This window comes from Eurosta solidaginis, chromosome 1, assembly GCF_040869045.1.
Source record: "Eurosta solidaginis isolate ZX-2024a chromosome 1, ASM4086904v1, whole genome shotgun sequence".
Classification (NCBI taxonomy): domain Eukaryota; kingdom Metazoa; phylum Arthropoda; class Insecta; order Diptera; family Tephritidae; genus Eurosta; species Eurosta solidaginis.
Window position 1 is genome coordinate 296,267,328 of NC_090319.1, and position 21,388 is coordinate 296,288,715.

Consider the following 21,388-nt stretch of genomic DNA (forward strand, 5'->3'; position numbering starts at 1 on the left):
ATTTTAATGTATGCCGACGACGTAAAACTTTTTAAGTCATACGCGTCGGTTGAAGAACGTTCTGTGCTCCAGTCGGATTTAAATTGTTTAGTTACTTAGTGTAATGCGAATTTTATGCCTCTCAACATAGAAAAATGTAAATCCATGTGTTTTTCACGTGGGAACATACAGTCAGCTTCCTACACAATTAATGGCCAAACTCTGGAAAGCGTTGACGTTTTTGTCGACTTGGGAGTTACAATGAATTGCAAACTTAATTTCAACCCTCATATTAATACCACAGTCAATAAAGTGAGAGGAGGTTTAGCATTTGTGAAAAGATGGGCAAAAGAGTTTAGTGATCCTTACGTTACAAAAACCCTTTTTACATCATTGGTGAGGCCGATATTAGAATATGAATCGATAATTTGGAATCCGCGTTATCAAGTTCATGTGGATAGACTAGAATCAATTCAAAAACAGTTTTTACTTTTCGCCTTGAGAAATCTTCAATGGGACTCTCCGTATAATCTTCCTGTTTACACTAATCGATTAAAACTAATAAATCTACCTACCCTTGCAAGTCGTAGAGAAATGCTAGGTGTACTATTTATGGCTAGACTTTTAAACGGATCGATTTCAAACCCATTTCTTTTGAACGAAGTAAACTTGTATGTTCCATGCCGAGTTTCAAGGCATTATAAACCTATAATTCTTAAACAATGCAGAAGCTATTTCCAACTACACGAACCTTTTCTATGTTTGTGTGAAGATTATAACACTCACTCGAGAATAATTGATGTTTCGGACTCGCTCTTTGCCATAAAAAAGACGGTTCTATCTTCTCTTAATAATTAAAAAATTATATTTATACTTTTAATCTATTGTATTTTGTGAATCTCTATTTCTCAGCTGATGAGTTTCTCTGTAGCTGAGCGGTTCTAGATCTCGGCGCTTAAGAAGCCACTGCCTCTCAAAGACTCGGTAACAAAAAATTTGAAATAACACATAAATAAGAATTAGGATGAAGAAAAAAAAAAAAACAAAAAAGTAAAAAAAAACAAAAACACCAGGATTAGCCTGGTTTCATCGGGCCACTTGCGGGCAGTGCGCTGCCACAACGTCTGTGAAAAAAAAACGCGATATTAAGGCGACGGAGCGGGTACCAGTGGCGTAGCCAGGGAAAGGAGCGTCTGCTATAGGAGTAAAGCTTGATTACCTTCGGGCAGTGGCGGCTCATGACGAGGCAGAAACGGAGTCGTTACCTTATGATACATTGCCTGTAGCGATACTGTCAGCAGTGGCGGCTTCTCACAGGGCGGATGCGGGGTAGTTATCTGCAACGGGACTGCGCAAATCAATTGCTGGTTCGCTAGCTGGACACCACCACAGGCCGATCCGTGTGCTGAGGAGGCGTACACCTTAACGGCACACTGGTAGCCACTTTAGCTGGCAAATCGGTCTTCGGCCGGAGCCAGGGCTGAGGAGAAGGGATCGGCTGGTCGTGCGGCATCAATCCCCCCTTCTCTTAGCTTGGGTACGGACGTGATAGCATTGAAGGCGCTGTCCGTTGTCCCCGAAAGCGAAGGATGACCAGTGCCATGACAGCACCCCCTCCACTCTGGAAGTGGAATTGCCTCGCTGGACCCCGCCCTTCCCGTGTTCGCATACTAAAGAAAGTTGCCGGGGATCGGTGCACCACCTCTGCACTTGATGGTTTGTAGGCTGCGATGTAGATCTGGGTCCAAAGGCATCAACGATTCGCAGCTGCAGAACCGGATCTGCTGGAGCCATGGCTGAGAGGAAGGGGTGCGGTAGCATGAAGGCGGCGAGCTGCACTTCACTTAGCTTGGACACGGGTGAGATAAGCTTAAAGGCGCAACCCGTTGTCCGAGCAAGCAAAGGGTCACTCCTGCTAAGGCAGCACTTTCACTCAGCTGGTCAGCAGAAGAAATCGGACTGCTTTTAAAAGGCAACCACCAAGAGCAAATTCATTTCTTTTAAACTGCTTCAACTATGATGCGTTTAAGAAGTGTATCGCTAATTTGGCATTTTAGTGATTAGCCATTTACTGTACTATAATTTCGTGCGCAGGTGAAGAAATATAACAGTGGGTGTCGTACTATTGTGACGCTATGTTACACTGCTTTACCTCCAAACGGAAATTGAGAGAAGAAATGCAAAATATATTCAATTTTGAAAATAGGTGTGGCATTGAACTTTCTATCGTAATCCGCTTTCAGAATTGACCTGGTAGGTACCTGTCTGGCCCTAGGCTAAAACCGCTAATTGCCAGGGATTTCCTTTCCGATTTCTGTGGTTTGGGCCAAACCACGACCCCTATTGTCAATTCTGCGGATTCAGAAACAGCGCGTCAAAAAATATAGGAGTACATGTGTCGTATTACCAAACATTTTTTTGAATGTTTTTTATGTGGCGGTTTTCCGATGTAGCGCATTTTGCAAAAAAGTTGGTAAAGAAAATGTATTCTTATTTTTCAGGTGGGGTATATCGACAAGTCTTCTTAAGGAGAAGTGGAGTCTATTAGAAAAATTTCAATTTATTTAAAAGTCATCCCACTAACACAGACGCTATAAGTGTGGTCATATGGTGATGCTGTGTGTTTATGCTTTAAAACAAACACTTTGTTGTGTGCATAGAAAGAGAGTATTTTCTCAGTGAGAGGTAAGTATTTTGCTTTTGTACTAAACACAGACACCTCACTAATAACTTAAAATTTCTGAGCACATGCAAGATCATGAAGATATGCATACACTCTGCTCTTTTTTTGGAAATATGGAGACAGAGATAGTAAATATGATCAAATGCTAATAAGCAACAAAGCACGAAATGAAATATTCAGGTTTAGGTATTTATGTAGGTTCTTGTTGGTTGTTACATAATTGGGATGTTTTATATAAAAATATAGCTCCAAAAAATAAAATAATATAAAATAAAACAAAAGAAATTAAAATACAATTAAACTAAAAATAAAATAAAGTCACATAAAATAAAACAAGTAAGGAAGGCTAAGTTCGGGTGTAACCGAACATTACATACTCAGCTGAGAGCTTTGGAGACTTATGGCATCAAAAATATTCTAGAACAATTAAATTAAAAAGGGCGGAGCCACGCCCATTTTGAAATTTTCTTTTATTTTTGTATTTTGTTGCGGCATATAATTACTGGAGTTGAATGTTGGCATAATTTACTTATATACTGTGAAGATTTTAAATTTTTTGTTAAAATTTGACTTAAAAAAAATTTTTTTTAAGTGGGCGTGTTCGTCATCCGATTTTGCTAATTTTTATTTAGCACACATATAGTAACAGGGGTAACGTGCGAGCCGAATTTCATTATCATATCTTCAACGACTGGCAAATTACAGCTTGCAAAACTTTTAAATTACCTTCTTTTAAAAGTGGGCGGTGCCACGCCCATTGTCCAAATATTTACTAATTTTCTATTTTGCGTCATAAGATCAACGCACCTACCAAGCTTCATCGCTTTATCCCTCTTTGGTAATGAATTATCGCACTTTTTTTATTTTCGAAATTTTCGATATCGAAAAAATGGGCGTGGTTGTAGTCCGATTTAGTTCATTTTGAATAGCGATAGATGAGCGCACAGGAACCTACGTAACAAATTTCATCAAGATACCTCAAAATTTACTCAAGTTATCGTGTGTACAGACGGACGGACGGACGGACGGACATGGCTAAATGAATTTCTTTTTTAACCCAGATCATTTTGATATATAGAAAGTCTATATCTATCTCGATTAGTTTATGCCGTTACTGATTACCGTTATGCAAAAAAAGTTAATATACTCTGTGAGCCCTGCTCACCTGAGTATAAAAACAAAGGGGGCGGGGGGCGAGAGGAGAGAAGAGAAGAGGAGTTGAGAGGAAAGGAAAGGAAAGAAGGAGAAAGTAAAGCAAGGATATTAAATGTATAGTGCCATCATTTGCAATGTGTAACCAACCCCTTTAACACCCATATCTCTTTGATTCAACTCTAATTAAACTGCAAGCTTCCCTGGGATTTCGTTGGTTAAATGACAATTTGTGAGTGATCGCACATATGGTGAGAATAAATGGTGTTAATGATTAGCGTATTTATGGTAAATGCTTCAAAGCCATAGTCCATAAAACGTTGACACTAGAGCCCTTGTTCGAATCTTTGATTATTATTTTCTTACAGGGTATTCAAAGTAAAAATTTTAGAGAGCGGCAGTGTTAGTCTTGTATTTAAGAATGAAAACTTCTCATATAGGAGGAGCTCACTTAGCCAGTTTTTAGTAATATTATTATAAATTGATCAAGATAATAAATGAAACCATACGAAAGTTGAACATAAAGTCTGTTTGTGACAAGTGCTGCATTTGAAATAAATTATGCTCAGCCGATTTTGTGGCAGTTCAAGCGGATATTTTTATCATTTTGTAAGTTTTTATGCATTCAAATCATCTTCAATAAATACTGAAAGCACACAATAGCTCAGAAACATTTATCTAAGCTAGTACAGCTACATAAACAATGAACCATAACTCAAATTTTCTAAGCGAGACATATAACCGGCTTTCGTCCGCTCCATTCACTCATCTATTTGTAATTTCATCAATGTCATGTCATCATCATCATCATTATCATCGACATCAATGCCATTGTCAACAACGTGATAACCAGAAAGGAATCAACATTTTGTCTCATAGACAAGCCATACAACAACAATACGGACAACAACCTCAAGTCTATTAACATTAGTCGCCATTTTCCGCTTCCGTTTCCTTTACTTGTTTGTGTGTGCGCACTTTACATACATATCTACAAACAAACATTCCTTTTTGTGACAAACTAAGCACAATGATATCTATTATCATTTTCTGTCATTAACAGCACTGCATAATCTTTGTAAGAAAATAATGTTTTCTTTCTTATTCTGTGTATTTTTACGCAAGCTTTTAGATATGTGCGTAAATATCAGTATAGAGTTGAAAAGAGCAATTGTGTTGCCATCGTTGGGCGCATTCAGTAGATACAACTGATAAATGATACGTTGGCAACATGTTTACGTTAACAATGCTGTGTTTACTCAACTGCCAAATGAAATAATTTTTCTAAAATTTTAATAAGGGGTACCACGTGAAATTTCATTATAATATTACAACCATGGCGGAACTGGAAAATGTAGCGGAAGAAAATCAGCTGATTGGTACTTTTTTATTTGATTTGACGTTTCAACTTCTGACGCAGTACAATTTTGACATTAAAGCAGAGAATAACCAAAACATAATACATGAAATGTGGGTGTTCCTTTCTTAGCTAGTCACCCTCTCGCGAATTTGTGTGGTTCCGACGTGATTAAATATAATCATTAAATTTTCGAAATGTCAAAGAACTGCCAACGTCCTTAAAACTCGTTGCGGGAATGGAAGGTTAAAAATGTATGATCGTTAATCCGAGGTAAAATTGAGTCTATTGAGTGCTTCGGAAATACTCAATGGACGCCTTCGGCGAACACTATTATTGTTGATAGGAAAAGGGCTACTTAAATTATTTTTCATGCTTCACTTCAATATCAAGAAGAAAAATTGTATTCATAACTAACACTTTAAAATGTCAAAGAACTGCTAGATAACTGAATGAACTTAACTTGCGAAAGTAGCAAAAAAAAAACATTTGTGCTGAATAATCACCCTTATCGCGATTTTTATTTTCACCCGAAAATATTCACAGTTTTTGTTCACCCTACCGCAGAGGATGTTCGAAAAAGATTTCACCTTATTGGCAACTCTTTGTTCGGGCGAAGTGAATAGCGTGGAATCCCTAATTTATTCACTTACTATTTTACAGGCGTACGAGAGAAAAACAAAATGTAAGTAATTTTTTGTTTTGAAATTTGATATCCTTACAACTATATTTGTAATTTTATTATTAGCAGTAAATCAATAAATAATGCACATTCGGAAATACTGTTTAACAAGATGATCGGGGAAAAGTTCCGGACTTCTGGAAGCAGCTTACTTTATGTTTAAATAGCCTTGGTCCACAAGAGTGAAGCTGAGTGAAAAAAAGGAAAATTCCTTTATGGCAAAATATTTAAACTTGACAGGCCTGCGCGAATTTTGTAATTAAAATTTAAGTAACTTCCCGATAAGCTATAAGATTGATACTTGGAATATAGTTCAGAACCCGATGACAATGCAATAATCAGAAAAAATCGCCGCTAGGTGGCGCAAGGAGACGAAATATTCACAAAAATCGTATTTGTGGTCCGATTTCGCTCATATTTGGAAATCATATTTGACATACAGAAATAGAAACCGCTTAGTAAAAAAATGTTTAAGTTAAACGGTTTTATTGAAAACAATACTTACATTAAGTAGTAATAATACTAAAAAATAGAAAATAATTAGGTAGGTCGTAGGTACTAGTCATCACACTCCTCATCAATCTATGGCGTTGATCAGACAATTAAATAAAAGCGTTGGGCGCGTGAAATTTCTGAAAATGTGAGGCGTAGCATAACCTGATTAAGGTTCAGTTGGTCTTACTTATGACTATCAATAGAAATTTGACTCGTCCAACGTTTTTATTTAATTGTCTGATCAACGCCCTAGATTGATGAAGAGTGTGATGACTAGTACCTAGGGCCGATCTAATTATTTTCTATCTTTTAGTATTATTACTACTTAATGAAAGTATTGCTTTCAATAAAACCGTTTAACTTAAAGTTTTTTTTTTAAATTATTTTATTTAAACTGATTTCATTTAAACCGCGAACAACTATCAATATTAGACAATTTTATACAGAATCTATGCTCACTGCGCTCTCTGTTTTTTCTTATGACCGCATAAAGCTGCCATATCAACAGCCGTCCCTGTTATTTTCATGATACAAAAAAGAAGGTAGTTCCACTCAACATTTTAGGGCGAAATTGTGGGTTTTCTAGATGGAAATTTCCTTTAGGATGAAAACGAAATGACCATCTAAAACAATAATAATATGCTTTAGCACGATTTATGTGCATATATATCGATTGAGAATGCAGTGAAACATGCACTTTTATTGAAAAATAGTGGATAATGACTCATACGTTGGTTAATGACTCATATCTATATGGCAGCTTGACCTCTAGACAGAAAAAAAAAATACGAAAAATCTTGTTCTTATAGCGTGGCCCTATTATCGTGCCCCTACAGTGGATATTTCTCAAGGCATGTTGAGAAAAAGTGTTCCTGCAAAGTCTGCACATCTATGTGAATGCTAAAAGGGCACAGAATGTGTAGAGGCGTGGCTGTCCCAAGGTGACCCCTGGTGCAACGGGCAAAAACACTCTCATAATTAGTGGCTAACCTGTAGAGCTACAGGCTAATGTTCTCCCTTAAAAATGGTTTAACAATTTCTTCCTAAAGCGCAGCGCTTGAATTATGAAATAAATAAAAAAAATAAAAAATGTGGACTTGTAGCCAATTTGTCAAGGAATTCCGGTGTCGGTTTATAAGGACCTCCTTTGAGCAAGCAATTGACAAACTTGTATGTTTTGCCAAATTGTTCTGAGCAAACGTACGCATAATTAAGAAGGCTATATTTCCTTGCTTTGCATACAATTTTGTGGAGCTCGAAAAACTTATTAAAAACCTTTTCTAGGCTGATATTTCGTATTAAAATATTTCGAAGGTATAGGGCTCATTTTTTTCTTTTTTATTTAAAATAACTACGAAAGTAATTTAGTCGTATTCGTTAATATGGAATCCATCAAAATTAGAAAAATTCGCAACATTTTTCAATCTGGTAGCTTGTTTTGGTGAAATTGTCATTGTCCCCGCAAAAGTCAAGTGGCTAACGTCACACGAAATGGAACTACCTCAATTTTTTGTATCATGGTTATTCTTACGGCCCGAAACACATTCGACTTTTATGTTGTTTTTGAGCTGGTATCACTTAAAAAAAAAAAAAAAAAAAACACAGTGATAGTGTTCCTGCCACAATGAACGAAAAATACTCAATTTTTGTCATTAAGAAAAAAATAAAAATTTGTTTATTTTTTTTTTTTAAATAGACAAACAAAAATATTTTCTAAAATGAAAAAATTTAATTCAAATAGAAAAGAAATTTCAAAATTTGAGAACATCCCGAAAAATGGACTGACAATGCATACCAAAACTTTGAATTTTGAGTACCTTTGCATAACTTTATCGTTGTCGTACCGTTACATATTGGTTAAGAACATAGCCATAAAAACCTTAAGCACAGCACAGGGCTCCAAAAACGGAAAGTGATTGCCCATTCGCATACGCGTAAAATTGTGGTATTTAACGCAGAACCCAGGATAAAAGTCAGTTGTTGACGCAACGTAAACACAAAAATCGAATGTGGTTGGGCCTTAATGTATACTAAAACCTGTTATTTGAAGAGTTTATAATGGTATCCTTAGAATGACAGTAACAATTGTTAAGTTATAAGAGCTATAGCTAACGTACTTATGACTAAATTCCTTTTTGTTTATTTGCCTGTTGAATCATTCAATTCAAATTCAACAACTTGTGCGAAGTTGATTCAAAGCCTATTTGTGATGGACTAAATTGACAGAAGTTCCTTCAATGCACTTATATAAAAATTATCGCTGTAATTGGTAAGCCGTTTTTCAGATAGTAGGGAATTTGGAAGGTATAAGTATAACCCTCTTTGAAATAACTTGAGTTCAATACTCTTCTTCATATATGTATCTTGCTTAATTTAAAAATTCCATTACGTAGCATCCTTGTAAGAATATTCTAAGCATTAACATCTAAGTGAAACAGTACAGAACTTGTTAAATTATAATGGTGAAGCAATTTTTAGATTGTATGGCAGATGGGATGTATGGCTTTACTTTATATTTTAGCCATCTGAAGCTGTCGAATGAGCTGATATGCAGGGGTGTGTTAACAGGTTTTCCGCCCCTAATTGTTGTGATTTTTTTTTGCTCTTCAGTAGTGCATTGATCATGAAGACACTCTACAATTGTATGAATTGAAACCGGAATAAATTACGCCTTTCATAGTATTCAAAGTTTGGGTGTAGCGTAAAAGATATATCACATACGTTGGACAGCTTAGTGGCTTTTTGAAATTTTGTTGGCTATTTTTGGAAAGGTCAAAAGGTATCATCTTCGAGTAAAAGATATTGATAGGGGTTGTTCAGTGGTTATGGCTTCTAGTGCTTTATTGATACAAAAGACTAAAAAGATGGCTGTTAATTTTGTCTTTTACTATCAAGAATTTTGGGCATGACACTGATTTTGGGTTGGAATGTTGCCTTGGTTTTTTTAAGATGGGGTAATCACGTGTATTATTGAGGTTGATACTCTTACGCTTATTAGGTGGACCCGGTGCAGTGAAATAACTCCAAAATGAAATAAGCCCCATGAAATAACTCCCAATGAAATAAGTCCCAATAAAAATGAAATAACTCCTAACTTTAATAAATGAAATAACTCCCAAAGAAGGAAATGAAATAACTCCCAACATTTGCCAGTTATTTCGTAATGAAACCACAAGTCCCAAAAACAAAAAAATGAAATAACTCCCAAATGAAATAAGTCCCAAAAAATGAAATAGATCCCAAATCAAAATTTGAAATGGTATCTTTATACTATAAAATCAGTTACAATGAGATTTGAAAAATACAGCAAACTATTATGTACATATGTCGGCCACCGTCGTGTGATGGTAGCGTGCTCCGCCTACCACACCGTATGCCCTGGGTTCGCACCCCAGAAAAAGCAACATCAAAATTTTAGAAATAAAGTTTTTAAATTAGAAGAAACTTTTTCTAAGCGGGGTCGCCCCTCGGCAGTGTTTGGCAAGCGCTCCGGGTGTATTTCTGCCATGAAAAGCTCTCAGTGAAAACTCATCTGCCTTGCAGATGCCGTTCGGAGTCGGCATAAAACATGTAGGTCCCGTCCGGCCAATTTGTAGGGAAAATCAAGAGGAGCACGACGCAAATTGGAAGAGAAGCTCGGCCTTAGATCTCTTCGGAGGTTATCGCGCCTTACATTTATTTTTATTTTATTATGTACATATGTAAAAGTTACAATTACAAGAAAACTTGAATAGTGTGGTCGAAGAAAACGTAATTTATTTTAAAAAATCGCATTTTTTTTATGAAATTAACATAATTTTTTAAAAGTAAAAAATAAAGGGAACAAGTCTGCGTAGAATACCTTTCAGCATAGGCAGCCTTCGGTCAGTGTTCTACGCAGAAAAACTGTGAATCGCGTGATTTTTTATTCCAAATTTTCTATTTTTTTGTAAAATAAATAAATGGAGTTGAATGAAAAAGGTCCATTTTCCTCGTTGGTACTATTTAAAAATTTTTCATTCGTTGGAACAATTTAAAGCATCTGGTACCACCAAGCAAGCAGTGAATTAGATAAAATGTCTGTATTGCTTGTGTTCACGGAAAGTAAACAAATAAATCATTAAATTTTACAATAATATGCAAATTTAAACAAATGAAAATAGTTGATTGTGGTTTTATAAACATTATAAAGTGTACTTATGTATAAACTTCTTGTGAAAATGTTCGTATGTAGATAAAAAGTGATAGTTATACCATAGTAACTTTAACTACTAATTACTAGTAAATTGTTAATAACAATTAAAAATTACTTACTGAATCTCGTTGGGGAACTCCCTGAGAACCTATGTGCAAATTTCCAAAGTTCAAATCCCTTTGCTTTACGAATAAAACCAATTGGTCCCTTAAAGTATAGCCGACCCATAAAAACTGTTAGAAGAACGTCAAAGTTTGATAAAATTGTATTTTTAAGAAAATGAAATAACTCCCAACAAAAATGTAATAACTCCCAATGCCTGAATTACAAACAATGAAGATAGTCCCAATAAAAATGAAATAACTCCCAATCTCAAAAAATTATGAAATAACTCCCAAAGAAATTTTATTGGGGATTATTTCATTTGGGAGTTATTTCATTATGAAATAATTACCAGCAAAAATTATGAAGTAAGTCCAGTAAATTGGGAGATATTTCATAATGAAATAAGTCCCAATTTGTATGGAAAATATTTAGGATTTATTTAATTTTTTTGTTGGGAGTTATTGCATTTGGGAGTTATTTCACTGCAACGCTGGACCCCCTAGTGAGTTGGGGGCTTAGAATATACATGCGGTAGGTATGCCTGCCGTGAGTCGCCTCTTAAATACCAAATTTGATAAATAAATTGTATACAAATTATTACTTACTGGTGCTAAGTTCACCAATTCTTAAGACCTTAAGTAAAATCTACCTTAGATATTTTTGGAAAATTTTTGGGTTTCTTTCAAATAGGGTTCTTGGAAAAGTGAAGTGCAACCAACACCATTTAATTAAAAATAAATAAATGCAAGGCGCGATAATCTGCGAAGAGATTTGAAGCCAATCTTCTCTTCCAATTTTCCCCGTTCCCCTTTATATTTTTCCCTCCAAATTGGAGGAACTGCAACTACTTGTTTTATGCCGATTCTGAACGGCACGTGCAAGGCAGATGAATTTTCCCTGAGAAACTTTACATAACAGGAATACACTCGGTATGTTTGCCAAATCACTTTCAAAGGGCGGCCAGGATTAGAAAGATTTTTTTCTGACTGTTTTTTATTTTATAAATTTTTAATATAACTTTGCCCGGAAGTTGAATTCAAGACCTTCGGTGTGGTAGGCAGAAAACGCTACCACCACACCACGGCGGCCACAGTACTTAATAACCTATCTATATATATAACAAGTAAGGAAGGTTAAGTTCGGGTGTAACCGAACATTACATACTCAGTTGAGAGCTATAGTGACAACATAAGGGAAAATAACCATGTAGGAAAATGAACCGAGGGAAACCCTGGAATGTGTTTGTATGACATGTGTATCAAATGAAAGGCATTAAAGAGTATTTTATGAGGGGGTGGGCCATAGTTCTATAGGTGGACGCCATTTAGGGATACAGCCATAAAGGTGGATCAGGGTTGACTCTAGAATGCGTTTGTACAATATGGGTATCAAAAGAAAGGTGTTAATGAGTATTTTAAAAGGGAGTAATTCTTAGTTCCATAGGTGGACGCTGTTTCGAGATATCGCCATAAAGGTGGGCCAGGGGTGACTTTAGAATTCGTTTGTGCAATATGGGTATCAAACGAAAGGAATTAATGAGTATTTTAAAAGGGAGTAGGTCTTAGTTCTAAAAGTGGACTCCTTTTCGAGGTATCGCAATAAAGGTGGACCAGGGGTGACTCTAGACTTTGTTTGTACGATATGGGTATCAAATGAAAGGTGTTAATGTGTATTTTTAAAAGGGAGTGGGCCTTCGTTCTATACGTGTTCGCCTTTTCGAGATATCGCCATAAAGGTGGACCAGGGGTGATTTTAGAATATGTTTGTATGATATGGGTATCAAATGAAAGGTGTTAATGAGTATTTTAAAAGGCGTGGGGCTTAGTTCTATAGGTGGACGCCTTTTCGAGATATCGCCATAAAGGTGGACCAAGGGTGCCTCTAGAATGAGTTTGTACCATATGGGTATCAAATTAAAGGTATTAATAAGAGTTTTAAAAGGGAGTGGTGTGAAGGCGTTTTCCAGATATCGACCAAAATGTGGACCAGGGTGACCCAGAACATCATCTGTTGGATACCGCTAATTTATTTATATATGTAATAACTGCCAAGATTTTAATGGTTTTTTATTTCGCCCTGCAGAACTTTTTCATGTTCTTCTACTTAATATGGTAGGTGTCACAACCATTTTATAAAGTTTTTCCTAAAGTTATATTTCGCGTCAATAAAACAATCCAATTACCTTACCACGTTTCATCCCTTTTTTCGTATTTGGTATAGAATTATCGCATTTTTTTAATTTTTCGTAATTTTCGATATCGAAAAAGTGGGCGTGGTCATAGTCGGATTTCGGGCATTTTTTACACCAATACAAAGTGAGTTCAGATAAGTACGTGAACTGAGTTTAGTAAAGATATATCGATTTTTGCTCAAGTTATCGTGTTAACGGCCATGCGGAAGGACAGACGGATGACTGTGTATAAAAACTGGGCGTGGCATCAACCGATTTCGCCCATTTTCACAGAAAACAGTTAACGTCATAAAATCTATGCCCCTACCAAATTTCAAAAGGATTGGTTAATTTTTGTTCGACTTATGGCGTTAAAAGTATCCTAGACAAATTAAATGAAAAAGGGCGGAGCCACGCCCATTTTGAAATTTTCTTTAATTTTTGTATTTTGTTGCACCATATCATTACTGGAGTTGAATGTTAACATAATTTACCTATATACTGAAAAGATATTAAATTTTTTGTTAAAATTTTACTTTAAAAAAATTTTTTTTTAAAAGTGGGCGTGGTCCTTCTCCGATTTTGCTAATTTTTATTAAGCGTACATATAGTAATAGGAGTAACGTTCCTGCCAAATTTCATCATGATATCTTCAACGACTGCCAAATTACAGCTTGCAAAATTTTTAAATTACCTTCTTTTAAAGGTGGGCGGTGCCACACCCATTGTCCAAAATTTTACTAGTTTTCTATTCTGCGTCATAAGTTCAACTCATCTACCAAGTTTCGTCGCTTTAGCTGTCTTCTGTAATGAATTGTCGCACATTTTCGGTTTTTCTAAATTTTCGATATCGAAAAAGTGGGCGTGGTTATAGTCCGATATCGTTCATTTTAAATAGCGATCTGAGATGAGTGCTCAGGAACCTACATACCAAATTTCATCAAGATACCTCAAAATTTACTCAATTTATCGTGTTAACGGACGGACGGACGGACGGACGGACATGGCTCAATCAAATTTTTTTCGATCCTGATTATTTTGATATATGGAAGTCTATATCTATCTCGATTCCTTTATATATGTACAACCAAACGTTATCCAATCAAACTTAATATACTCTGTGAGCTCTGCTCAACTGAGTATAAAAAGAAGTGTACATTTTGATTGTCATTCGATAACTCGAGAACGGGTAGAAAGATTGCCATGCAATTTTTAGGAAAGATACAGGAAGGAGAGATGATGGTTAGTTGATTTTGAAATACCAAATCGGTTTAGCCATTCTTGAGTTATGATTTTTTTTTTAGAAAAAATTCAAAATTTGAAAATTTGGTATATAAATTTGCCTATATTAGTATTTACGGTCCTTTTTTCCGGAAAGTTAACCAGAGACGGACTGGGACTGGGATTAGAACTAAGACCGGGACTGAGACTCGGAGTGGGACTGGGACTGGAACAAAATACATACCACCCTTTGGGACAGGCAATAAGGGATGAAGAAGAATGAGAAGAAGGTGAGAGAAGAGAAAAGAGAGAAGTAGAAGGATACTGAGAAAGAAATAGAATGAGACGAATATGGAGATAGATGAAACGAAAAATACGGAAGGAGGAGTGTATAAAAGGATCAGGAAAAAGTGAATAGGGGTCGGGGAGGGCAGAGTTGGAGTTTAAGAATAAGAAATTTAATTTTGTCCAGCTAAGCTGCAAAATGATGAAGCAAAAAATAGAGGAAATTTTGTTTTTGTGATAAGAAAAACGGGAAAATAATTTTAAAGGTTTCTTAGTATGTTTTTTTTTGTAATAAATTCTAAAATTTTTTTGCTTGATATCGATTCATTCGTGAACCTTTAAAAGTTTTCGCTTTGCATACGTTTATGGAAAGAAATTTGTTACTTAAACAAAAACTGATAATAAAAAAAGATGTGGCCTATTCTTTCACATTTTTCTCTCCCTTCTTGTGTCTTATGAATTAAAATTTGATACCAATTGTGCTGAAAATAATAACTGAACAATTATGAGCTGCACAATAACAAAGAAATAATACTTCTTGAAGCCTAAGGATATCTTGACTGTAATCGCCATTTGTCAGTGTGATGAAAAGAGCGATTTGATTTGTTGGTTGAAGGATTTCATTTAAAATGATGACGGTTGGGTTAATGGTGTTTGTTGTGTTCAGATAAATCGAAGGATTTTTTTGATTATTGTTTTCGTTTAATGATATATGCACTATGATGATTTAAGGAAACTAATTTTATCTTGATTTATTCGTTTGAATGATAGTCGTTCCGCAAGTGACCAAAGCTACTGCAACTGATGTAAGGAAGAAAAGGCTCCCGCTTTTTAGAAACAGAAAGCAATTAGAAACAGAAAGCAATCAGTCTACGGCTGAAGGAAAACGGAAAATCTAGAGCTCGAAAATAACTACCTCATAAAGCTTAGACTTGTGAAAGAAGGTCAAGATTTGGTCTTTTTCGGCGGGGCCAAAGAGAAGTAACGTTGTGACCCCGTCTATCGAAGGAATGTTCGAGAGAATAAATAACGTGACGAAGCAGCCTCTGATTGTGATCCCAATTGATAACAGCCGTTTTGGACGGATGTTTATCCAGAAGTGGAGATCAATTGAGCGGAAACTTCTAAATTTCATAAGTAAGCCGCTTGCGTCCTTCGATTCGGTGGAGTGATACATTTTTAGTAAGGATGATCAGCTTCTAATCCTCTAAATACTTGTTACAGGAAACCATGGGTACAGAATGTATTCTGTCAACTCGGTATCGGCCTTCAGCAGGCTTCTGGGCACGTGAGGCTAATCTAGGAGCCGTATCTTCAATAGGAAGAAGGGCTTACTGGGCTGAGCACGCTCGTATTCGGCGTTAACTATTTCAAAGTCGTTGCGATATGTTACATTAGAATGATACTTAAAAAATTAAATAACCGATTTTGTTCAGACTCCCTTATTCAAATGGTGATACCATTCTCAAAATAATGACATATACATTGTACAATTTCTGACTACCATCAATTACTACTCTAATGTAACATCATGCATTTTGAGAGCCTCAGTACTTAACATACACTAATTGTTCAGCATTTCGTTCCTATCCTTTATAGGAAGTATTCCCTCCTAATTGCGCAGATGATGTTTTAGCTCATAAGAAGACATGTCATGGCAGTTTCAACAGGCCTACAATGGCTTTCCCTTAAGCTCGGCGACAATACTGAATATAGCGGCTGGCGAAATGCTTTCTAAGTAGCTATGTGCGTTGATTTGTCTTTTCCATTACTGATTTTGTTATGGTTATTACCGAATTTCACATCCAGCAGCTTTCGATGCCGGCCAGACCTTAGCAAAATACCATCAACGAGGATGTCCTATAAAACCGAAATTTGCCACTTCTAGTCGTAAATAAGGTCGCTGAAGACTTGGTCGGTGATAGTGCCAAGTTACACGAAATATCAAAAAGATGGCTGTTAAAGTTGGAGCATAGCACATTAGTGGAAGGGCCAGGTCTTGTTCGGCATAGGAAAGAATAGTCATGTAATCGAATAGGAAAGAATGAAAGCTTGTACTTATGGAGAGCTCGAGGTACCATTGTTTTTCTTAGATTATGTATAATGTTCCAGAACTGGTTCGACGTCTGCCGACCATTTAAATATTTTGCGGTCTACCATATCAGACTAGCTGTAAAGGTAGACCGACCCATCCAAGTTTAGCAATTATGTGCCCTGATTGACTGTGTCAAAAGCTTTTGGCAAATCTTGTACTACAAGTACTGATCTATGCTGAGGCTTTAGCTTAATCGCAATTTATTTAAGTGGAAATGACGTTTAGTGTGATGGCGGTGCTATGTAAGTTTTGGAAGCCATGCTGGTTCTTGAAAGCCACAGGATTGCTGTGAAAAAAGGGAGCTGCACGGCTTCAAGTATCTTAACTACTGATAACTGGCGAATTCTCCAACTGTAGGGCTAAATACTTTATCTTTGCCCACCCTGGCATAAGAGTTACCCAGCATACATAATTTAAATCTCCTAGCGAAGCAGCAATCGTATGATTTTTTCTAGTTCATTATGAAGGATTTTTTTTTATCTAATTCCCATGTCCCCTTGGCTACAAGTCACACATATATAAATAAGATTTTGAATCTCAATGTCATGCAAAACGTGAAAAGAATTGGTTTAGTAAAAGTAATAAATATATTTACGATCCCTGGTTAGAGTCAACATTTCCAACTATAGGAAACGGGCTTGAGTTATCCGTTGTTTCTACTTTGACGTATGCTTCTATAATGAAGATATTTGACTTAGCTCTATCTAGCTTTGAGTATGCGGTTCCAAAGTCACACAACAAACAGAATGACTAATGTGATTATCCCTTCTCCGGAGTATATTTATAAACAGTGCGCTGCCGCAAAGATGATTCTAAACTCTGTCTATTACTTCAGCAATGCCTTGAACGCAAAAAGCTGCTTTCTTATTTGACATTTGCGAAGCTCACTTTGTAAGTAACTACGTGAATAAGCTCCCAGGTGATAATCAGATAAACTTTAAAAGATATAAATTACCTTTTGTAAGCTGTGGCAATCCCCATCCATCGCTGTTGAACTCTGCTCACGACAACATCACTGCAATCCACAGCAAACCAATTCGTATGCAATTCAATACCTGCCAAGCTCGCTTTACAATTTTTTGTTTACATTTTCTGTTTAATATGCTAACAGCTTTCTAACTCAACTCTCACTAGCGCCCCCTTTGCTACTTATCCATCTAAGTATATTCTACATCCATTACGCGTACCTACTAAATCTAAAATATATTTCAGCAACAACACGACGAATTGTTACATATTTCCTATGTCATTTCAGCAGGTGGTGTAACGGCAGGTACGACCGCATTAGAGGCGTCTCCGCCCACTGATGCAGCACCATCACCGCCACTTGCTACAGTTATAGCCGACGAAGATGACGATGAAGCTGGTGATGTGGGTGAGAATGTTGTTGATGTTGCTTGTGTTGTGGTTGCTGCAGTGGTTTGACTTGTTGCAACGTCAATATCTGTTGGGCATAATGATTGCTGCGCTGCTGCAGCTGACACACCTTCTCCTATGGCACTTATGTAATCAGTTGTTGTTATTGTTGTATTAATGCCACAGGGAGATTTTAAGTTTGCTGCTGTTGGCGGTGGTGTGGTTGGTGGTAGAGGAGAATCAGTAACGCTTACGCGTGTTGCTGCTGCGTTTGTATTGCGTGTTAGGAACCAACAATCCATTGGTGTCGGTTTACCCTTCATGACGACAGGTCCACGATATTCCAGATTGAATGAATCATCATGGTTAATCTCTTTGCAAAGCAATCTGTAAATGTACAAAGAAAATGATGAAGAATTTTAATAAAATATTGTTGTAAAACGATGGACTAGATGAAGATTGAGTAACAGCAAAATGCTTGGTTGGTTTGTTTGATAGACTTTTAGCAGAATGATATCTTTGCTTATGGTTAACATAGGACGCAAAGAGGTGTAATGGTGTAAATATTAATCGCTTTGCTCGATATAAAGCTTTTAACAATCTACTGACTAAGAGAATGCACAAAAAGGCGCGGCTTTACAATGAACCCCATGAAGAATTTATCTTAGTTGAGAATACTCATAATATGAGATCCCAGGGTTGAGCTCTTCATGGTTGATTTGCAATGTATGAATATTCATATATTTTTATTAATATCATTAACAAGAAAGTTATGATGTTAAGCCGTGGTGTGATGGTAGCGTGCTCCTCCTACCACACCGAAGATCCTGGGTTTACGCCCCGGCAAAGAAATACCAAAATTTTAGAAACAAGTTTTTTCAATTAGAATAAAGTTTTCTAACCGGGCTCATCCCTGGACAGTATCGGGCAAGCAATGCGAGCGTGTTTCATGAAAAGCTTCTCAGTGAAAGCTTATCTGCCTTGCAGATACTGTTCGAAGTCGGCACAAAAGAAGAAGGTCTCGTCCTGCCAAATTTTTAGGAAAAATTTGAATGAGCTCGGCGCAAATTGGAAGAGAAGCTAGTTAGTTTGTATTTAAGAATGTTTGCATGTTTAGATGTAAATACGAATAACCGAATGCTTCCCTTTGTGACTCTATAATGCCAAAATCGGGAGAGATTTTAGATTACATATGGCACCCGGAGAATTATAGATACTTGCCCTTTATTAACAATATTTATTTTAGCATTTAAAACAGTTTTGGAAAAGTATCGACCTCCTTTTGGTGTATTTTTTTTAAATCAGCATATGACTGAGGGTTTCCAGAAGGTATATTCCCGGCCATGCTGCAAGTTTCAAGTAGAGCGGCCGTGGAATGGCTTAAAATAATATTTGGGGTGCATGAGACTGAATGATATACAGCACTCTTGGAGAATTGCTCTTGTAGCTTTCCTACTAAAGGCGGGGAAGATCGGTAGCGTGTATCCCAAATATTATAGACCCATTAGCTTAACATAATTTTTGCTCAGAAACTTTGAGAGGCTGATGTGTACACAAAGTCCAATGTGAATGAAAAGCTGCTCCCCATAACACAACATGCGTACACCAAAGGCAAGTCGGCAGACACTGCATTGCATAGGGTGGTAATAAGCATAGAGAAAGCTTTGGAATGTAAGGAATTTCTCCAAGAGTCTTCTTAGACATTGTCGGGCTTTCGAAAATGTTTCTAAATGGGCGATAATGGATGGTCTTAATTACATTAAAGTACATCCAGCCAGATGGATCGGCTGCATGTTAAATTGCAGGAAGATTACATCACTATGGGGATAGTAGGAGGCCACGAAATCAGTGGATAGTGGCACGCCGCAGGGAGGGGTGCTATCACTTCTGCTGTGGAAGCTGGTCATCAACCAACTGCTCAGGCGATTCGATGAGAGACCCGTAAAGCTTACGGCTTACGCAGATGACGTTGCCATTGTCATAAGTGGAAAGTGCCATCCAACGAATAGCTTATATTACATGGGCATCTAATGTCGGGTTGAAAGCCAACGGGGAGAGGATGGATGTGGCTTGTTTACAATGAGGTACAAGGTCCCAAATTGGACCAGGCCTAAGTTAGGAGGGGTGACCCTACAGCAGAAATCTTACACAAAATATCTAGTAATCATCCTAGACAGTAAGCGGTCATGGAAGCTCAACGTGGAGCAGAGGGTGAAGGCCCCAACGGCACTTTACATATGCACAAGAATGCTGGGGTGGACGTGGAGTTTATCGTCCTCTCTTTCTCTTTGGGGTTTTACAGCGATTGTAAACCCTATTCTATACTATGGAGTTATTGTTTGGTGGAAATCCACATTACGCATCCCGCGTTACGGGAGCCCTGAAAACAACCCCGATGGCTGCACTGGTAATATGAGGTGGGTTTTGTCTAAGGATGGGGAAACGCTCAGTCAATCCAGAGTCGAGTAAAGGTCCCACAAACCCCTACTGAATAAAACACAATATTTATGTGTTACGAACACACGCACACACGGCTGGAGGTATTAGACGGGCGGCAGCTTACCGTCGCAAGATGGTGAGGGTACGGAGCGGCGGCTCACGGCCGTCGGATCAGAGGAGGTATCGGCACGACGGTTGAACGGTGGTCGGGTAACGGACGGATTGGTACGGCGGTATGGAAGCAGAGGCGGGATCAGCACGGCGGCTGAACGGCGGTCGGCATAGCAGCGGCGGGATAGAAGCAGCGGCTTAACGGCGGTAGAATGGCGGACGGCCAACAGTCGTAGTAGCAGCGGCAGGACAGAAGCAGCAGCTTAACGGCGGTAAGATGGCGAACGGCCAACGGTCGTCGTAGCAGCGGTGGGACGGAAGCAGCGGCCTAACGGAGGTAGGATGGCGGACGGCCAACGTTCATCGTAGCAGCGGCGGTACCAGAGGGACGACAATGCGACGGCAGTAGTGGTGGGTACGGAGCGCGTACCAGGGGCGTGGAGAGAGAAGAAGTTGGCTGGCGATTTGATCGGTAGTCTTCGGCAGGATCGATAGTGGGCGGGGTCGGTCACCTAAGGAAGAGACTGCGAGGACAAGGGTTAGTGCTGGTTTCACCTCTGGACACTCCCTCCTCCCTACTTGCGCACTAGTATAAGGTGCGTAAGGGGGGCGGGGTTGTACCAACCGAGCAACGTGGGTCGACCCGTGGGCGGAGGGGAATTGCACCTTAACGACACATTAATTCCTTACCAGATCAGGGCGACGGAGGGAAAAGTAGTCCGAAGGCACCACTCGGGTCGTTCAGTCCAGGTGGAGGGTGACCCCCGCCATTACGGCGCCCCTGCCATTAAGCCCGGGCTAAGGGGGGATAGGGTATTTGGTCACTGAGGCGGCGGGCCGCTCAAGCACAAGGGTGGGCGACGGAGAGAAAAGTAGTCCGAAGACACCACTCGCGTCATCCAGCCCTGGTGGAGGGTGACCCGCGCCACTTTAAAAAGACAACCACTCTCGTTGGCTCACCTAAGAGGACTGATTTGCAAAATGCAAATTCGCTGTTTTTATACGGGTGGTGCCGTAAACTGCTCGAGAAATTAAAACACCACTGTTGTGAACGTCTTTTGTGGTGATCTTGCTGACGAAACAC

At 38.1% G+C, this 21,388-nt stretch overlaps 1 protein-coding gene across 2 annotated transcripts in view; it reads right to left on the bottom strand.

Moving 5' to 3' along the window:
• The window catches only part of Gycbeta100B (guanylate cyclase soluble subunit beta-1-like), a 522,131-nt gene that overhangs the window by 18,899 nt on the left and 481,844 nt on the right, over window positions 1-21,388 (bottom strand). For both annotated transcript variants that reach the window (XM_067761157.1, XM_067761156.1), the window contains exon 17: window positions 17,354-18,141. In XM_067761157.1, the coding sequence (XP_067617258.1) occupies window positions 17,640-18,141 (502 nt within the window). In that variant the 3' untranslated portion in view covers window positions 17,354-17,639. The remainder of the gene's footprint in view (window positions 1-17,353; window positions 18,142-21,388) is intronic.